Source organism: Lynx canadensis, chromosome A3, assembly GCF_007474595.2.
Source record: "Lynx canadensis isolate LIC74 chromosome A3, mLynCan4.pri.v2, whole genome shotgun sequence".
NCBI lineage: Eukaryota > Metazoa > Chordata > Mammalia > Carnivora > Felidae > Lynx > Lynx canadensis.
Genome location: NC_044305.1, coordinates 42,984,307 through 43,003,134, shown reverse-complemented (window position 1 = coordinate 43,003,134; position 18,828 = coordinate 42,984,307). Strand labels below are relative to the sequence as shown.

Sequence of the window (18,828 nt, the reverse complement as noted above, 5' to 3'; positions counted from 1 at the left end):
TGAAGGAACAGAACATAAGAGTCAAGGGAGAGGCTCTGGAGCCTGTCTGGCTTCAAATCCTGGGTCTACCACCTTCTGGCTGCCTCAGTTTCCTCTTTTTTAAAATTAGGATAACAACTTAACTCACAAGGTTGCTATGGGGATTAAACAAAATAATTCAAACAAAGCTCATAAAACACTTATCACATGGGTGCCTGGGGGCTCAGTTGGTTAAGTGTCAGACTCTTGATTTCAGCTCAGGTCATGATCTCAGGGTTTGTGAGATCAAGCCCCATGTCGGGCTCTGCACTGACAGTGCAGAGAGGAGAGAAAGAGGGGGAGAGAGAGAGAGGTAATATCTCAAGCAGGTTCCACACTCAGCTCAGAGCCCAACGTGGGGCTCGGTCCCATGACGCTGGGATCATGACCTGAGCCGAAACCAAGAGTCAGATGCTCAACCGACTGAGCCACCCAGGTGCCCCAAATGAAGTTGCTTTTATATGTGAATTAAAACCAGCTCTCAAGAAAGCAAGCAAGAGAATCATTGGCCCTGGTAAACAGTTCATTTTACCCCAGAAGTCAGATGCACCTCTCAGTCTGCTCCTATTTGCCTGTACAAATAGTAATGTGAAATAAAACTATACAGTGTGTTTCATAAATAGAGTTGAACTTTGGGGGAATAACCAACTTTGGCAAAAAAAAAAAAAAGTATATAATAAAAAGCCTTCACACCAGCACAGAGTCCAAGGCAGGGCTTGAACTCACAGCCCCAAGATCAAGACCTGAGTTATCAAGAGTTGGATGCTTAACCAATTGAGCCACCCAGGTGCTCTTGAAAGTTTTTAATGATACGTAAAATGCTAACTATTCAGATTCCTGTTGAAAATTCTTTTAAAGGCAACTGTTCTAAAAAACAAGTACCAGAAATCCTATAACACAGTCTTTCATAAGAAGGCCAGTCTTAACAGTTGGAAAATATTGCTCAAGAGGCAAAAAGAAAAAAGCATTCTTAGGGACAAAGATCTGCTAGAAAACAAAGAAAAAAAACCCCACAAATATAAACTTTAATAGGCATGAGCATTTTCTGAGATGGGGACAAAGACACCTCAGTTTCCTCCCCAGTGTTTTGGTCCCAGAGCACCTCTCCCACATTTGTATCTTTTTCTAAACTACCCAAGCCTCCCTCCTCTTGCCCAAAGGATATGGGAGGGGAGGAGTTCCACTTGCTTTCATACACCAGCTGATGGTGCCTCCCCAGGTCCTCAGGCTCTGCCCACTTTTCTTTTTAAAAAAATTTTTTTTAAATGTTTATTTACATTTGAGAAAGAGAGCTTGAGCAGGGGAGGGGCAGAGACAGAGATAGAATCTGAAGCAGGCTGAATCTGTGAGCTGTCAGCACAGAGCCCAACATGGGGCTCAAACCCTCTAGTAGTGACATCGTGACCTGAGGCAAAGTCAGCCACTCAAACAACTGAGCTACTCAGGTGCCCCTCTTCCATCTTTCTTCTTTCTGTTGTTCAGACCCAGAAACTCCCACTGTCCTACTCTCAGGTTCACTTACTCTTTCTTCTGCCCACTCAAAGCTGCTTCTCAATCCCTCCAGGGAATTTTTCATTTCAGCTACTGTATTTTTCAGCTGCAGAATTTCTTTTTGGTTTCTTTTTAGGTTTTTTATCTCTTTGCTGACACGTCTGTTTTGTTTATACAACATTTTCTTGACTTTCTCCACATCAGTTCTTAGGACATCTTTAAGACAGTTGTAAAGTCTGTCTTATTGATCCGCCAGTAGGTCTTTTTCAGGGACAGTTTCTGTTGTTTTATTGTTTTTTCCTTTGAATGGGCCATATTTTCCTGTTTCTTTGTATTCCTTGTAATTTTTTGTTGAAATTGGATATTTGAATTTAATAATGTAGTAAGTCTGGAAATCAGATTCTCTTCCTCCTCTGAGATTTACAGGTTTTTGTGTCTGTTGTTGTTGTTGTTTTTATTGTTGTAGGGTGTCTGTGTATCAAAGATCAACCTGAGGTATAAACTTAAGGTCTTCCTGGGTCATTTCTGAGACTGTGCCTTTCCCTGGGCATGCAGGGTGACTTCCTAATTTCCTCTGTATATGTGGTTACTTTTGATTGTCTTATCTTTAAAGTCTGGCTCCACAAAGGGGACAAAGAGAAAAATAAAATGGTTGGGGGGGGGGGAGTGCCAGCCCTTTAAATCTCCTTCAAGTCATTTCAACCAGAGGGAGAAGGGTTTGCAACCATTCAGGGGAGGTGCAACCCACCTCTTCATCTGCATTTCTGTGATGAGAAGCAGCAATCAGCAATCAGAGAACAGATTCCTGACATTTGGAGGACAGGGTCCTTTTTGTCTACCCTGGCTCCCACAAGCTGCGTGTGAGCTGCTTGGGGAACAAGTGCGTTGCTGCCTGACACAGGGTTGAAGGGTGTGGAATGGGTAAATGTTACTAACAGCTGAATTTGACCAAATTCAACTGCAATTTACCTTCCAAGTCTCCTCTTGGAAGTTACAAGCCTTCAATATAGATCCAGAGATCCAAAATAGTTACATCAGACAGATTCTGCCATTTCAACTGTTTGTTGTCTAGGTGGGAACAGACTTCTGGTGCTTCCTACTCTGCCATCCCCCTGGAATCTTTGTCATACCGTTTAAAAAATTTTAGGAGCGCCTGGGTGGCTCAGTTGGTTTAGTGTCCGACTTCAGCTCAAGTCTCGTGGCTTGTGAGTTCGAGCCCCACGTCGGCCTCTGTGCTGACAGCTCCAAGCCTGGAGCCTGCTTCAGATTCTGTGTCTCCCTCTCTCTCTGCCCCTTCCTCCCCCTCAAAAATATATAAACATTTTAAAAAAAAGAAGCTGGGGATAGAACAATGGGAGGAAAATAAGTCAAAATCACTGCCTTCACTGAGTTGATTCCTGATAAAGGAGATACACAATAAGAAACAAAAAAGTATAGAATCAAGAAGTGCTAAGAGGGCTCCTGGGTGGCTCAGTTGGTTGGGCGTCTGACTTCAGCTCAGGTCATGATCTCACAGCCTGTGAGTTTGAGTCCCGCATCGGGCTCTGTGCTGACAGCTCAGAGCCTGGAGCCTGCTTCGGATGCTGTGTCTCCCTCTCTCTCTGCCCCTCCCCTGCTCATGCTTGGTCTCTCTCCCTCTCAAAAAATAAACATTAAAAAATAATAAAATAAAAAATTTTAAATACTATGAATGTGCTTTATCATATTTCATCATATGTAAGACCCACTGACTTTAAGAGATACCATTTTATGTACAACAAGAAAACTAGCCATCAGTTATGACACACTATCCCTTATAAGATGTATCCAGATGTCAGAAATGTGAAATTTTTAAAAAAAATTTTTTAAAGAGATGCGAAAATTTTAAAACATGTGCATCTTGGGGTGCCTGGGTGGCTCAGTTGGTTAGGCGTTCAATTCTTGGTTTTGGCTCAGGTCATGATCTCACGGTTTCATGGGTTTGAGCTCCGCGTCACTGATAGTGCACAGCCTGCTTGGGATTCTCTGTCTCCTTCTCCCTCTGCCCCTCTCCCATTTGCACTGTCTCTGTCTCTCTCAAAATAAATAAATAAACTTAAAAAAAAAGTGTGCATCTTAGAAATCAATGAAATACAGTAATAGAAAAAGTATTCAAAGTATTCTTCATTATTCAAAGTTATACCTCCTATATACTCCATACCTGAAATTAATATAACACTGTATGTTAACTACACTGGAATGAAAAAATATTAAATTAAAGGGGCACCTGGGTGGCTCAGTCGGTTAAGCATCCGACTTCAGCTCAGGTCATGATCTCACACTCCGTGAGTTCAAGCCCTGCGTGCTGACAGCTCAGAGCCTGGAGCCTGCTTCTGGTTCTGTGTCTTGCTCTCTCTCTGCCCCTCCCCTGCTCATGCCCTGTCTCTCTCTGTCTCAAAAATAAATTTAAAAAAATTAAAAAAAAAATTTTTTAAATATTGAATTAAAAACAAATTTTTAATGTATATTATATTTGAGAGAGAGACAGTGTGTGAGCAGGGGAGGGGCACAGAGAGATGGAAACAGAATCTGAAGCAGGCTCCAGGCTCTGGGCTGACAGCACATAGCCCAACGTGGGACTCACAAGCAGTGAGATCATGATCTGAGCCGAAGTCGGACACTTAACCAACTGAGCCACCTAGACAATCTGGAATTAAAAAAAAAATTAATAAAAAATTTTTTTTAATCCTGGAAAAATTCAAGGTCAGGATTATAAAAGCAGATTAAATGATCACACATACAAAGGCAATTAAACTGCAGCAATTAATTAAAGCTTTTAAATACTTTTTTTTAAACATGTTTATTCATTTTTTGAGAGAGAGACAGAGTGTGAGTGGGGGAGGGGCAGAGAGAGAGGGCGACTCGGGCGACACAGAATCTGAAGCAGGCTCCAGGCTCCGAGATGTCAGCACAGAGCCTGACGTGGGGCTTAAACTCACAAACTGCAAGATCATGCCCTGAGTGGAAGTCGGATGCTCCACCAAATGAGCCACCCAGGCACCCCGGCTTTTGAATGCTTTTACACTTATTTCCATAATAAGTGTAAATTTATTTTGGAAATAAATTTATTTTTTATTTCCATTTAAGTAAGCCTTTACATATTTAAAGCCATTTAAGTAAGCCTTTACATATTTAAACTTTAAGAAAACATTAAAGACACGAATGAAAAACCTGTAAACATCTAAAAGAAAATGTATTCAAATCCCGCACTTCATTACACAGCACACTATTCTCTTAGGTCATATGGCAAATGAGAAATGCTTATCTTGTTAGGAATTTAAAGAATGTTCTATGGATAACAGAATTAAAATCTTCAATAGCTATGAAAAAAGTCTAACTGTACATGTTCTCTGCAGGCCGCTTCCCTGGGGCATAGTGATTCTGTGGATGTTCACACACAGAGCCGTCTGAGCACGTGCTGACTGCCTTGGGCAAGGGGTTTCGGTGGCTTTTCCAATCACCGATGCTTATAGCAGAGTTCCAAAAGCAAAGGACAACGTTGACGTAGGGAACTAATCGACAAGGAATCACAGAGTAATTTTTAATGATCTCTCATTCCTTCTGGTTAGATCAAGAAGAAAGTTGGTTGCTTTAAGTTCTAACTTAAAGCACACACTGCTTCCCTTTCTGATCAAGAAAGAGGGCTTTGATTGCCTTTATGGGCCATGAGATCCAGCTATAATTCAATAACATTGTGTTATTTTTAGCACACCTATTTTTATAGTTTCATTCTATGTATGGCAAATGATACGAATTTTCCACTTATCATGGCGGTGTGAAGTTTCTTTTCAAAATGAATGTATTTACAAAAAGGGGGAGGGCTTGATTCAAATAAGTAAATGGTAATTCTAGTGATTCACTAACATGGCCAAAAACCACTAGTTTAATGGTTAAACCACACAGAAACTGGAGAGTAATTAATGCCTTTCAGTAAAGGATTAAAAAGGAAAAAAAAAGCCTTGGCTGATTCCTCTCCAAACATACTCTACAAATGAACAAATGAAACAACTGAACAACTTATGTTAAAATATAGCAAAATCCTTAAAAACAGGCAATTTAAATCCAATTTCTTCTAGAAGACAATCCACTAAGCAGAATGGCACTGAGAGATCAGGAAAACATTCCAAGATCTAATTTTATCAGTTTTTTTCCCTTTCTTGTGCTTTATAAATGGGGTATATTAAGTTCCATAAATAGTGCTAAATCATTAAACTAAGACAACAGATTCCCTTTCTTTAAGAAAAGAACCAGTTATACTGTCAATTCTTTTCTTAGTACTACTAAATAACTCAAGAACAAAAATAACTCCTTTTGTAAAAATGTACTGAATCTCTTCTATTTTCTCCTCACAGCGAGCCTTCAGAAAGCCGCCTCTCCTTTCGACTGCCCTCCCTGAGCTCCGAGTGATGCTGGCAGAGCTGTGTCTTCTCGGCGCCCGAGGAAACAGAGGCCGCAGTGCGTTCAGAGAAAGGACAGGTACAAACTTCCTGTTCTGACCTGATGTGATCAGAGCCTGTATCATGTCTATCCTGACCCAATTAAGCAAGACATATGAGCCTCACACAGGACTTAAGATGGCAACTAACAATCGGAATCTCATACAATTTGCAAATGCAGTTGGAAACTCACTAATCCCTAACGGCAATAAAAATCTTGTTGATCTGCATGGATCTTTAGTTAAAGCATGTGGTTTTAAGATCTGTGCCCTGGCATATCTGAGTGTGATGAGCCAAAGCAGCCACCAATGAGGCGTGCTCAGCAGTAAAATCAATGCGTTATCATGTAGAGGAATGAATGAACAAGCCATATGCGTATTAACGTGCCTAGACTTTGCTAAGCACTATAATACCAAAACGTATCACCAGTATTTACTTTCCAGTTCATAAAAACAAATACTGATAAGAGTCTATTAATGAAGAGCAATTTAAAGAGGTGAAGTCAGCCATTGCCATTATCTTCCTTCCTCTGACCTTCTATCAGACACTGATTTCAAAAGGACAAAATGATCCTATATCCTCAAATTAGTTATTCATCCAACTATTAAACAGCCTCATGGAATTAAGCTATTTTTTTAACATTCTAAGAATCTCTTCAAATCTCTTCATGCTCAGTAGAAACCAAGAGTGTCCTCTAAAGTAGGATTAGAAAAGTCCGGAAACCTACATTTTTTAATAGTATATACTTCCGGGGTGCCTGGGTGGCTCAGTTGGTTAAGCATCCGACTCTTGATTTTGGCTCAGGTCATGATCTCATGGTTCGCGAGATCGATTCCCACACTGGTCTCTGTGCTGGCAGCACGGAGCCTACTTAGGATTCTCTGTCTCTGCCCCTCCTGCTTGCGCTCGCTCTCAAAACAAATAAACACTAAAAAAAATCCAAAAAACAGTACATACTTCCACTTTGGTTTTCCACAAATACGTGTTTTAACTTAAAAAAGTAACATTTTCTGAATTAAAAAATTCTTTGTAATTGCCACAGGTACTCTAATTCCTAAAGGGCTGCATTAGGCTATCTCAAATCTCGTGTACTTTGTTCTTCACCTCTTCGTGCAAGTATAAGATTTCCAAAAATCACATTACCTATTCCCCAGTAAAAAGGTCCAATGTTTCTCAATAAAAGCACAGATATCTTCTTTCCATCGGAAATAACCTTGCCGTCCACTTCCTTCCAGAGACAAGTTATACATTGCCAGCATGACGACCTGGAACACAAACGCAACAAGGGCTGGGAGGCAAGCACGATTAGGGATGTTAACCTTCAGGGGGCAAAAGTTTGTTTTCTATTCTGAGTAGGAATGGTGGGGAACAGAGGGGGAAAGGGTGATATCTTGGAATACTCTCAGTATAGAATTTTATTTTCTGTTTTGCTTCCATTAGATGAATATCACTAATCCACTTAAGTATCTGCCGTTGTTCCTTACACGTTGCACATGCAGGGCTAATGTGTGGCTGAACTGATTATGATAAACAACGACTGTCCTATGCAAGCAACCTGTCCCGCTGCCCCGCCCCCCACCCCGCTCCGTGTCCTTCCATCTTATACAACGCGGCACTAGATATAGTGACAACTACTGGCTGTCAGGCATCCAGGTATCTGCTGCAGCCCACGTTTTCTGAATGATGGTGCTAACCTTTATTTTGAAAGTCACCCCTGCCTATCTATATACTTTCCTAAGCTCTTTAGAGAGCAAAAACAGAGACTCTCAGAATTTCAAAGCTGAAAATAATGTTGGTCACCATCTACTCGGTGTTTAGCCATTTTTAGCTGCGGAAACCTTTCTTCTGATGAAATTAGCATTACTCTCAGAGCTCCAAGTGGAAACTCCTCATCTGGTCCAGCCTTGCTCGTCTACAGGTGATTAATTCATAGCCCGGAATTGGGAAGTGTTTTCCAGAAATATAAGTAACATGTGCTCACTGTAAAAGACTTCCATAATAGAAAAGCAAAGAAGGAAGTAAAAATCACTCTAGATCTGCCATCAAGAAACAATCACTTTTAACATGTTCAATGACTATCCTTTGAGGCATTTCTACTTGCATCTATATATATGCAGTTTTGTCATGATGTAATTTCATGTAAATGAACAAAACAATACAAGCTATTTGAAACTACATTTTCAACCTAATGAAAATAATGATTGATTTGGGGCCACTGAAATTGAAAAAGGGACAGAGAATCTATGTAAGGAATCTAACTTAATTATTCTTTCCAGAAGGAACATCCTGAAAGTGTAAGGAGGCTAGTAAACTGCAGTTCAGGCTCCCCAACCTCCGTGCTCACAGCGCGAGACCCTCAATGGTCCAAGGGAAAACCTCCAACTCAAAGGGCCCAGTAATACCGACACTTCCACTAACCAAGCTCCCCGCTCCTTACACTTGTGAAACCTGCAGAAACCCCACCAAACAATTAATCCCATAGATGGATTTGTCAAGTCCTTCCACTCACTGTTGCAACAGGTCTACATCAACTAACCAACAGCTTCCTTAAAAACTTATTGTCCGTGAGGACTTACTATTCAATGGATATGGAGTTTCAGTTTGGGAAGATAATTATGTTTGGAGATGGACAGTGATGATGGTTGCAAAACAATGTGAATGTACCGAATGCCGCTGAATTATATGCTTAAAGGGGGTTAAAATAGTAAACTTTCATGTTATGTATATTTTACCTCAATTTTAAAAGCTATTGTTCAAGAAATACTTTAAGGAAAGTCTGAAATCAGCTTCTTTTGCCTACTCCCAGACCCCTCAAGTACTTCAGACACACGTATTCACTGTTAATCACTGTCTGCTACTTTATTTCTGGTACTTTTTTTGTATGTCTGAATTATTTCACCACTTTAAAAAGCTAAAATTCACACATTTACTTGAAAATAACTTTTTCTGTAACACTTAATATTTATTAAGCAAACTGCAAAATCTATGAAGGACATGGTTTTCCCCCTCCCCTGGAATCTGGAATCTTAAAAAAAAAATGAATCCCAGTACAGTTTTTCACTCTCACAAGAGCTTATCAGTGACAGAGTATCCCCAGGGCCCAGCTCGGGGCTGGCTCAGCCACAGTAGGCACTTCACAAGTACCCGCTGAAAAACACCTAGAAAAATAATGAGCACAGATCACGGTACGTGCTACACCTGCCATGTAAGAATAAGCATCCAGGATGAGAATATAACCACTACCCTATCCTTCCCAAACACATGATGGTTTCTCCCGCATTTCAAACTGCTGTTCGCAAGTCACTACGAGAAGAGAACACAAAAAAGAGCATGGAAGAAAGGTCAGGAGACCAGACCCTCTGTACTGTTGGTATTTTGTGGTGAAACAGGCATTTCTACTTATTACTTTGGTAAATCAACAAATATAAAGTTTAAGATTTAAAAAGACAGAAACCCCACATTCCAATATATTATTTGGTGACATCAATAGAATCTATAAAACACCATCTGATTTAGCTCTTTCTTGAGATGCTGGGGGTTTTATTTTTAATTTTTTTTTAAATTCTTTTCATTTTATTTATTTGAGAGAGAGGGAGAGAGCAGGTACAAGTGAGGAAAGGGGGGAGAGGGAGGGGGAGGGAGAGAGACAGAAAGAGAGAGAGAGAGAGAGAGAGAGAGAGAGAGAGAGAGAGAGTGAATCTTAAGCAGGCTCTGCTTTCAGTGAGGAGCCCGACGCAGTGCTCAATCCCATGACCCTGGGATCAAGACCTGAGCCAAAATCAACAGTCAGACACTCAACCGACTGAGCCACCCAGGCACCCTGAGGCTGGGTTTCTTAGAGGCAACTAGAAATACTGGTCAGTAGTTTACCAAGAACCAGACGTGTCTGATCTATCACTTCATCGTACCAAGGTATTATCTACCATCAATCCATCTTCTGGAAGTGAAAACATAATTTTCAAGTGATGTCAGCCTAATTAAATGTGCAACTGAGGCCAATATTGTATCTTCTGAGCAATAACCAAAAGCCAGTTGTTCTCTTCAAAAGAACCTCCGCAAAAACTCATATTCTTGCCAATAAATTACGTATATTTGCTCTTCTTTTCCACTTTACAGCTTTTTGAGACGCTTACAGATCAAATGCAAATCTGCTGATGGGTGTACACATGAGAATAATCTATTATATTAATCTGACCTTGCCTAGACACAATATCCCAGGTACACGTTGAGAAAAACATCCCAATTACAATACGCATAAGACTATATCCTCAGTACAAACGTCCCTTCATTTTCTACTTGCATACTCTCAGCCAAGTCAAAAAAGGCTCCCTAAATTCACCACTGACAGATTTCATTAGCACATCTCCTAGTAAAGCACTGATAATTAATAGTCCAAGCTGCTAAAGCAACTGCAGTTTATAAGGAATACCTTAGTGGCTCAGATCATTTCAATCCAAACTTTTTCTCATTTACCCTGTTATTTCTTTCATAGCAAAAAAGTGCTATGGGTAATTAACTTGTTTATTTGTCTGCTTATGTCTAAAATGTCTAAAATGTCAGCTGCCTAGCTGTCTTCCTCATCACAGCAGTCTCCAGGCCTAGAATGACACCTGGTTCATCATGGGCACTCACTATTTGTTAAATGAATAACATAAAAACTCAAAGTAATGTGTAATTCGTTCATTTTTAGAATTCAGACTATGGCCATTGGTACCTTGCAATAGACCTAGTTAGTAATATGAAAACAAACCAAAAAAATTAAGGCAAGCTGGCGATCAGTAAAAAGCTATTGTTCAGACTACAGTTGGCTTGGAGGAGGGGGCTGGTACCAGAGACGGCTAAAAGGTGGACGTAGATATTCATCCTCCCAACAATATTCAATATATCCATGTTCAAACGCGGAAAAGCCAGATTACGTTGGTCTTCCGCAATGAGTCACATTATACTTTCCCAAACTATTTCTGACGTGGTCACCTTTACATTGTGCTAAAAACGGCTGCCAGAAAATATTAACCTACATTGGGAATTCAATTAAATCAGAGTCTGGCATCATATCCATGTGAAATTGTGTGTGTGAGGTTTCGAGAATCTCAAACCTAATTCATTCACCACATTAGCAGGGAGTATTTTCACAAAGAACTCCTTTCTCCCTATATTTATCATTTCATTGTGAAGTAAGGAGCGACCCTCAAAACAGCTCAAAAGCCTATGTGTAAGCTCCCTGTTCCTGATATATCATTCCAATGAATTCCTTGGGGGATGACCCTGCAAGTTCTAGGGGAAGAGCTTTTTACTCACTTGCTGCCATGTCAGTTTCAGCCTTTCATACTGCTCCTTGCCATCTTCCTGAGGCAATCGGAACAAGTGAATCTAAAAAAATTATCACCCTTAAGGTAACTGAGCTGTTCCCTCAGCTGACCTAGGAGGAAAAAACAAAAAAGCACATCATAGGTTTATCTAGAGCAGCATTTATCAGTGTATCAACCAGATTTTCCACGCTTCCCATGTGTTCTTCCTCCTTTTCAGCTAACCCATGATAGCAGGACGGGAATAGGGAAAACAGAAGAAAAGCACAGAAGAAAAGCGTATGCCTGTTAAGTGTATGCTTCCTAGCTTTTAGGAGAAAGATGCTGGAAAATCACGTTTTCATTGCTCTCACTGGATTTTCCAACTGTTAACATTCCTGACTCCTATGGGTCTCCACACACTCTTTCAAGAATTATCTGAGTTCCCACTGCGTGCCAGGCACTGGCCTAGGAACCGGAACACAGCGCCCAAGATAGTCTGCTCTCGGCATTTTATAAGTTCTGAGGGTGACTTACAAGGAAATAGGTAATCATAATAGCACAACGGTTCTCCATCCTCACTGTACATCGGAATCACCCATGGAGTGGTTTTGTTTTTTTAAAAGATGCCTGGGCCTACTCACACAGAACGAATCAATCTCTAAAAGGGGGGGTCTGGGTCTCTCCATTTTCTAATGTTCCCCAGGTGATGCCAATGCTCTGGGAGACAGGACAACCACTGGAATGGAATGTGGTGTGTGCCACAGGGCAATGCGAGGGTACATAAAAGGGAGGCCCAACCCATACAAGGAAGATGGGAGAGCTAGAAAAAGTGGCATTGACAGGGGACCTGAAGGATGACTAGAATTGGCCAGGGGAAGAGGGGTGCCTATGTGAATGGCGGGAGCCCACGGAGGCTACAGAGACACATATTCCAGAGAGGAAATTGAAATGTGCAGAGACCTTGGTATAAGAATTTTTTTGTGGAGAATTAAAAGCTCACCCTAACTGCAAAGTTCTGGTTGTGTGGGGACAGGACACTGAGGAGAGACGCTGAGGAAGTTAGCAGGGACCCTATCGTGATGGACAGTTTAAAATGTATCCTTAGAGGACAAGGTGGAACGCCAGAGATTTCTCAGGCAGGGCCCTAAATCACTAAGCAGAAAGAGCTCAGAAGCAAACTCTAGCTAATGCATAGAAAGTTCTAGATTGTTTCCTATGAAACTGTTACTATTAATTTATTAATAGTAACTGTTAATCTGATAGTTAAATCCATCTTAAAAGCACTTCCACAAACCAGAAACTGACCTGTTTCAGCTGAAATTCTCTGACCTAGTTACAAAGTATTACACAAAGAATTCCTCTGGTACTGATGTCTTTCCTAGTCTCTGCCGAATGGGAAAATCCCATTTTGGTAAGACTCATGATGGCTGCCAAAGCATGCTCCTTGAGAGCCAGGACACTGGCAGATGAAAAGATTAGCTGAAAGAGTAGGGTATCGGGGGCAGCATGTGTATATATATCTGTCGCCAGCAGATCTAGGAGGCTAGCAAGCAGAAAACAAGAATGGTCCCAGAAAAAAAAGCATAAAATAGTTTTAATCTGCTAAGTCTGACTTACTTCAGCATACAACAGCAGTTTTCCAAGGAAGTTAACATTAATAGAGTAACTTGAACTTTCATTCTATACTGGGCCTAGTATTGGGCCTAAATCCACAACGTGATCTTGTTAACAATGTGGCTAATTCTTTAAATAACACAGGATTTCCAACTTTCTTTTATTGGGTTGCCGTCCAAAATGTTAACTTAACAATGTGAGAGGGTTGACAGTAATTTTTATTAGCACAAATGTGTCTACGTTTTATAATAAATCTGTCATTAACCAACTAAACTAATCAAATATAATAATTATCTTTTATTTAGGTCCATTGTACATTCATGTTTCGTTCACAGGTGAGAAAAACAAACCTTCACATTGGAACTGACAAATCAAAGGAATTGAGAAGCTCCTTACTGGCCGGTATCCATTTTGGCACTTGTCACAGAAGTAGGACAGCTGCTCCTCCATCCAGGACACATCTCCTTCGTCACTGTTGAGGGAATCCCCACTCTGGTCATGAGATAAGTCCACTGATGCCTGGTCTTCCGATTCAACGATCAGGAGAGTCTCCCCCTCCACCTCTCCCTCCTCCAGCCCTTCTGAGGTAGATGTTCTCGTGGCTTCATCATCATGCCGGCTTATCAAACTACTCAGGTGGATGTTACTATCCATCCCTTCTTCTCCCAGGCTCTCAAGTGCTTTTCACGAACAATCCTAAGCTCTGGACACCAGGCTTCAAGGGGCTTCTACCAGGATCACACAGACAGACAGAAACTCTTCACGAGAGTGTCTGCCCGCTTCTTTACTCAGATAGAAGGGATTTTTAAGCAATCATTTAGAATATGTGATCCACTGTCCTTGTCTTTGGTCAAGTTTGAAAGGACAGTGACCAAAAAAGGGTGAACACCTCACAAAGCTATTCTCCATCCACACTCACACACCCACACTCAACACTGTCCCATCAATATTTGGCATCCATTTCAAGGTCATGTTTTTTGAGATCCTTTGCCATAAACATCTTCTCTCTTTCCCGCTTCAAGTTGCTCAGTCAAAATAATCTGTTCTCCCAAGAGACGAATGTTTCTTTTTTTCCGATTCTGCCTCTCAATGTCTCTGATCACTCCATCGTGAAGCCTCTAAAAACGCAAGAAACAGATTTCAGTAAACCCAAACAGGTGGTTCCCTTCCTTGTGCCATTCAATCTGAGTAACAGTACTACCAAATACACTGAAAACTTTGAGACTCCAATACCTAATTACTATTTCAACTTTCTGCATAAATGTAAAATATTAACAAGCTATCAGATGAATTTGGTCGTGTGCTCCACCAGTGTTATTACTTAACATGACTTAACCATATTTTAAGAAATTCCTGAACATTCAGTATAGAAGCTTCATGGGAAATTAAAAAAAAAAAAGAAAAAAAAAACTGTTCTTGAGGTGAATTTTAAAAGTTTAATTGATATACCAATGCTTTAAAAGATCTGGTGAATTACTACAGTAACTTTACAAACTACTTTCCTATTAGCAACGATCCTAGCTGAATAATAATATCAAAGAAAAAAAAGACTCCTGAAATTTAACAAACTGTCAGGATGCAAGAAAATAAAGTCTTAGCTTCTTCTAGTGCATAAGAAGAAGTAAAAATTGTACAGAATTACTAATCATTACATGACTGAGAGAGACGGGAAAAATACAATGCTACTACCGGAGGAAAAAAGAAAGGTGGTAGTTACTTTGAGAAGCACTAAAGACAGGTCGAAAATTCCAGAACACGGACTTGGCACCTAAGATGAGACTTTTTAAAGCCTAAGTCCAGTCATTACTATAACTGCCATTTTCTAGTTTTTAGGTCCCCAAATACTAATTTTTTTTTAATGGCAACCTTGTGAGGTACAGTTAATGGGGGTGGGGGCCCAGGGCCCAGGGTTTTTTTGTTTGTTGGTAATCATTAGGGTCTATTTATTTTACTACTATCATTATTATTATTTTAAGCGGGCACTATGCCCAGCACAGAGCCCAACAATGCACTTAAACTCACGACCCTAAGATCAAGACCTGAGCTGAGATCAAGAGTCGATGCTCAACCGACTGAGCTACTGAGGTGTCCCTATTATGCCTATTTAAAGAAACTCGTCAAGTACCTACTTGCCAGATCTCCTCCAGGCCTAGAGTTTCACTCACTATTATGGGGGGAACTGGGAAGTTTAAGAGTCCTAGAACAGATAATACAATTGAAAACCATCTTTTTTGGACCTTGCTCCTTAGCCAGATCTCCAGAGACATTGGGCTCCTCCCTCCCCAGTCCTTTGGGTCCTGTACTTCCTGTACCATGACACAACCCATGCACACACCCCACCCACCCACCCCAAAGCCCACACCATCCACTGGAATCATTCTTTCCATACCTGCCTCTGGATCTTCCATACCTGATCTTCCTTCCTCAGACTTCAGCATATGGCTTAGGAACTTGCTTTCCTGCCATCATTGTAGTGCTACCTTCCTTCAAGTTGCAGTGTATGCCAACTGCCTGCGACTTGCACTTAGCTACCTTACTAATCACCTCTCTTACTAACCACCAAGACCTCTTCGCCATTACTCATGTAGTACAACTCGTTTGCTGGGTTCCTGTGAGGATTAATGTCAGTGCCTGGCATGTGGTAAACAGTCAAGAAATGCTAGAAAACAACAGTCATTATTTTATTTCTTGCTTCCTTGAACCTTCCAACATACCCAATGTGTCAATCATTTGTCTTCTTCCTAGTGTAAAAAAAAAGTCCACTGAATGACTGGATGCAAAATAAACACAGGTTATTCCGGTCAATCTTTTCTTCATCTAATTTCCAAACACCTAAATCTTTGTTTTTCTACCCTCTAGTACAGAGACACTCAACCCCAGCTGCATATTAGAATCCCTTGGGTGGCTTTTAACACATACGTGATCAAGATTCCCCATATCCAAGAGATTCTGATTTAAGAGGTCTGGAGTAGGTGACATTGTAAAAACGAGAGATGCTGAGTTAGTTCAGAACCAAGCTCTCAATCCATCCCTTACCCCATAGTCTGAAAATCTGCCTCCACTGACCTCAGAACTACATCTGACCATCCTCTACTCCACCTCAAATTTCTTTTGATCACCCTCTTTTCCTTTCACTTCTTGGAAGAGAAACTTGCCTGCCTCCATTCCAAAAGCTCCGCCCTCAGAACCCGTACTTTGTTCCCCAATCTCTAACCTCTTCCATGTCCTCATTACTCATCCCAATAGCCCCTCCTCCAAATTCTTATACCATCACACCTTCCCGATTTCCAGACTGTGAACAAGGACAAGACCTCTTCTGCTTCATCTCTGTGTACCAAGCACACTGCACAGCCCAGTACGACAAAAGGCCATTTACTATTGATTCATCCAGTTCATTACTTCCACCCTTGGCAAAACTAAGCCCAACCCTAACGCACGCACTGACCTAGTTGCCAGTTCTCAACTTTCAGCACCGGTGTGAAGCAGTTACAAACTCAGGAACGCCCGTCCTTCCTATCTTTGTTTCCCAAAGCGCCTAGTGTGGTGCCTGGCACACACAGACCAATCACTAAACATTTGCCAACTAGAGTAAAACAATATGAACTGACACACACGGAACGGGCGGTCGGTCAACCGATCAGTAAGTTACAGATATTTCTAGAAATACAGGTACAGAAAAAAGAAAAAACTGGAGGCTGGTATCTCTAATTCCCAGAATCTTGTTTCTACAGCATACTGTTTCTTAAAAGAAACAACAACAAACAAAAAGCATCCACTAAATTACCTTGGCTAAAGGCAGAGAAAGTGGATTCGGGGCAGCCTCCTTAATCCTAGGATAAAAATCTCATTAACACTGGAAATGAGATACATAGGGTTGAGCCTCACCTTGGGCCTGGGGTTGGGGAGAGGCCGACAACTTGCTGAGTGCACCCCCACGAAAACCCTTTCCCGCCTCTACTTTGCAGCGGCCCAAGCGACACGCTGAAAAGTCCGTGTCACTGTAGGCTGAAGGTGACCTGGGAACCGGGCCGCCCACCACCCTGCAGGCCTGCCTTAGCTGGAGCCAGGAGGCTGCGGCGCGGAGAGCAGGGGCTCCCCCGCGCCGACAGGACGGGGTCGCCGGGGCCTCCCGGTGCACGCGGCCGCGGGGCTGCCGCGCCCGGGCGGGCGGACGGCGTGGGAGCCGCAGTTGCGCGACCGGGGTGATCGAGGAATGGGTGGGACGCAGGATCGCGCCGCCGCGGAGCCGACGAAAGAGGGAGAGACGAGGAGCAACGGAGAACCACGCGGAGAGAGGCCACTGGGCCTTAGGTCGCCCTCGCGGGCCCCGGAAGAGGAGGTCACGTGACACCGACCTGCCGGTCCTGCCGCTGCTTCAGATGCACGCCGGCCACGGTGGCCGCCGTCAGCACCACCGACAGGCCCAGCACCACCTGCGAGCTCCTCGACATCCCCGCGCCGGCCGCTGCGGCCTCCGCCTACCCGCCCCGGGCCCCAGGGCCGCAACCGAACGCGACTCCGAGGCTGCGGGTCAGGCTCGACCGCTCGAGCGCAGAGCCCCTGCAGCCGCTGCAACCGCCCGCCGCGCCAGGCGCTAGCAATCGAGAGCCGAGCGCGGAGCGGCGTCCCTGCACTGCTCAAGTGTGGCTGCGGTTGCCTCTTCTTCCCGACCCCGCACACACGCATAATCTGTCCCCTCTGAGCGTTCTGCTGACCCGGGTCCTTTGCTCCATACCAGCCTTAGTAATCGCAGCCTCTTTGGCCCTTTGCGCGGTAGGTGCCACCAGAAGATGGAGTTTTTGCTTGTAGATCCATAATTAAATGTTGTAGACACGGTCACCTGTTTTCATCTAAATACTGTGGGCTGGCTGGTCAGGCTCTGATTTTTCTTAAAACCGAAAAGCCTTCTGGCTAAAGGGCATGCTAACTGGGTAAGCGATGCCTCTTCGTTGCCTCTTGGTAGAAAAGCGCTGGTCAACTTGCTTCCCGTGTAATTACTAAGAGATCGCCTTTATACCTTTGGAGCCTCAGTTCCTGCACCAATAAGACAGGATTCCTGATTCCCACATTACTAGGGAAATGAATGAATGAATGAATGAATGAATGTAAGGCATTATGCAAGGCATCATTTTCACTTTTCCTTGTGGTAGAAAGAAATTTGGCTTTCCGGAAAGTGTAAAGTATCTAATAGAATAGGCAATGGAAAGGTATTCCCATTAAGTCATGCTTTCCCACTGGAATTCACAGAGAGCAAGCTTCTTCCTGTGGAAACAACTATGGCCAGTACTGATTAGGACCAGGGTCTTGGTTAGCACCACCCAAGGGCTTCTCCAATATTCATTTCTGTAGTGCTTTGCTATTCCAGTTTGTTACTTAGTGTAAATGGCATGAGATGATTATTGCTTGTAAGAAATGTAATAAAAAAAAATTGAATACTTTTTTCAAACCACATTTTGTCCATGGCATTTTTCTCAGCCAGAGGAGGATATATCACTGAATTGGGAAACTGATTTCCTCCCCTAATAGACTGTGGAGTTAGAAGCACTTCAATTCAAGGTGTATTTGTATTCTTTTGTAATAGAAAAGAAAAAACAGTATTAGACTGCTTTTTTACTTCATGACCTGAGCTGAAGTCGGAACGCTTAATCAACTGAGCCACCCAGGTGATTCGGAAAAGAACAAACAATATTAGACTGCTTTTTTACTTGTGGTGGACTCCAGATATTTTTCTCTGTAAGTCAGTGAGCCTTCAGCAAAGCTACATGTCCTTAGAATTTGTCAGATTTAGATGGCCTTTCACTATTGTAACCAATTTTCAACTTGTCTTCTTGAAATATACTTTTGTTCTCCTTTCAAAACATCCTTTATGTGTTAACGGTGTCAAATTTAAAAGTGGATTATCTGTTTAAATATTTATGACCCCCAGCAGGGTGTTTGTGTGATTATTGTCACACAAATGACTG

At 42.2% G+C, this 18,828-nt stretch overlaps 2 protein-coding genes across 3 annotated transcripts in view; both read right to left on the bottom strand.

The window, feature by feature from the left end:
• The window catches only part of KAT14 (lysine acetyltransferase 14), a 38,189-nt gene extending 24,363 nt beyond the window's left edge, over positions 1-13,826 (bottom strand). The window contains 5 exon segments of the mRNA XM_030310152.1: positions 7,107-7,228; positions 11,262-11,312; positions 11,315-11,382; positions 13,262-13,279; positions 13,282-13,826. Of these exon segments, the coding sequence (XP_030166012.1) occupies positions 7,107-7,228; positions 11,262-11,312; positions 11,315-11,382; positions 13,262-13,279; positions 13,282-13,519 (497 nt within the window). The 5' untranslated portion in view covers positions 13,520-13,826.
• A 6-nt stretch (positions 13,827-13,832) lies between these two features.
• On the bottom strand, positions 13,833-17,394 carry LOC115510376 (protein PET117 homolog, mitochondrial). 2 transcript variants are annotated; one of them, XM_030310153.1, is made up of 2 exons: positions 17,221-17,394; positions 13,833-13,983 (listed from the first exon to the last, which is right to left on the bottom strand). In XM_030310153.1, exons 1-2 carry the CDS (start codon positions 17,314-17,316, stop codon positions 13,834-13,836), a joined length of 246 nt encoding a protein of 81 aa, XP_030166013.1. In that variant the 5' UTR covers positions 17,317-17,394; the 3' UTR covers position 13,833. The 2 variants fall into 2 exon arrangements, 1 of the variants encoding a protein (XP_030166013.1); XR_003967698.1 differs by lacking the exon at positions 17,221-17,394 and adding an exon at positions 16,650-17,210 and having other exon boundaries at positions 13,940-13,983.
• Between the last annotated feature and the right edge of the window lie 1,434 nt (positions 17,395-18,828).

What these genes read in the sequence shown, in the direction of transcription:
- LOC115510376 (XM_030310153.1), bottom strand. Translation starts at nt 17,316, where the DNA reads ATGTCGAGGAGCTCGCAGGTGGTGCTGGGCCTGTCGGTGGTGCTGACG. An exon ending in AGCAGCGGCAGGACCGGCAG is followed by an intron (nt 13,984 to 17,220) that starts GTCGGTGTCACG and finishes TTGCGTTTTTAG; the next exon opens with AGGCTTCACGATGGAGTGAT.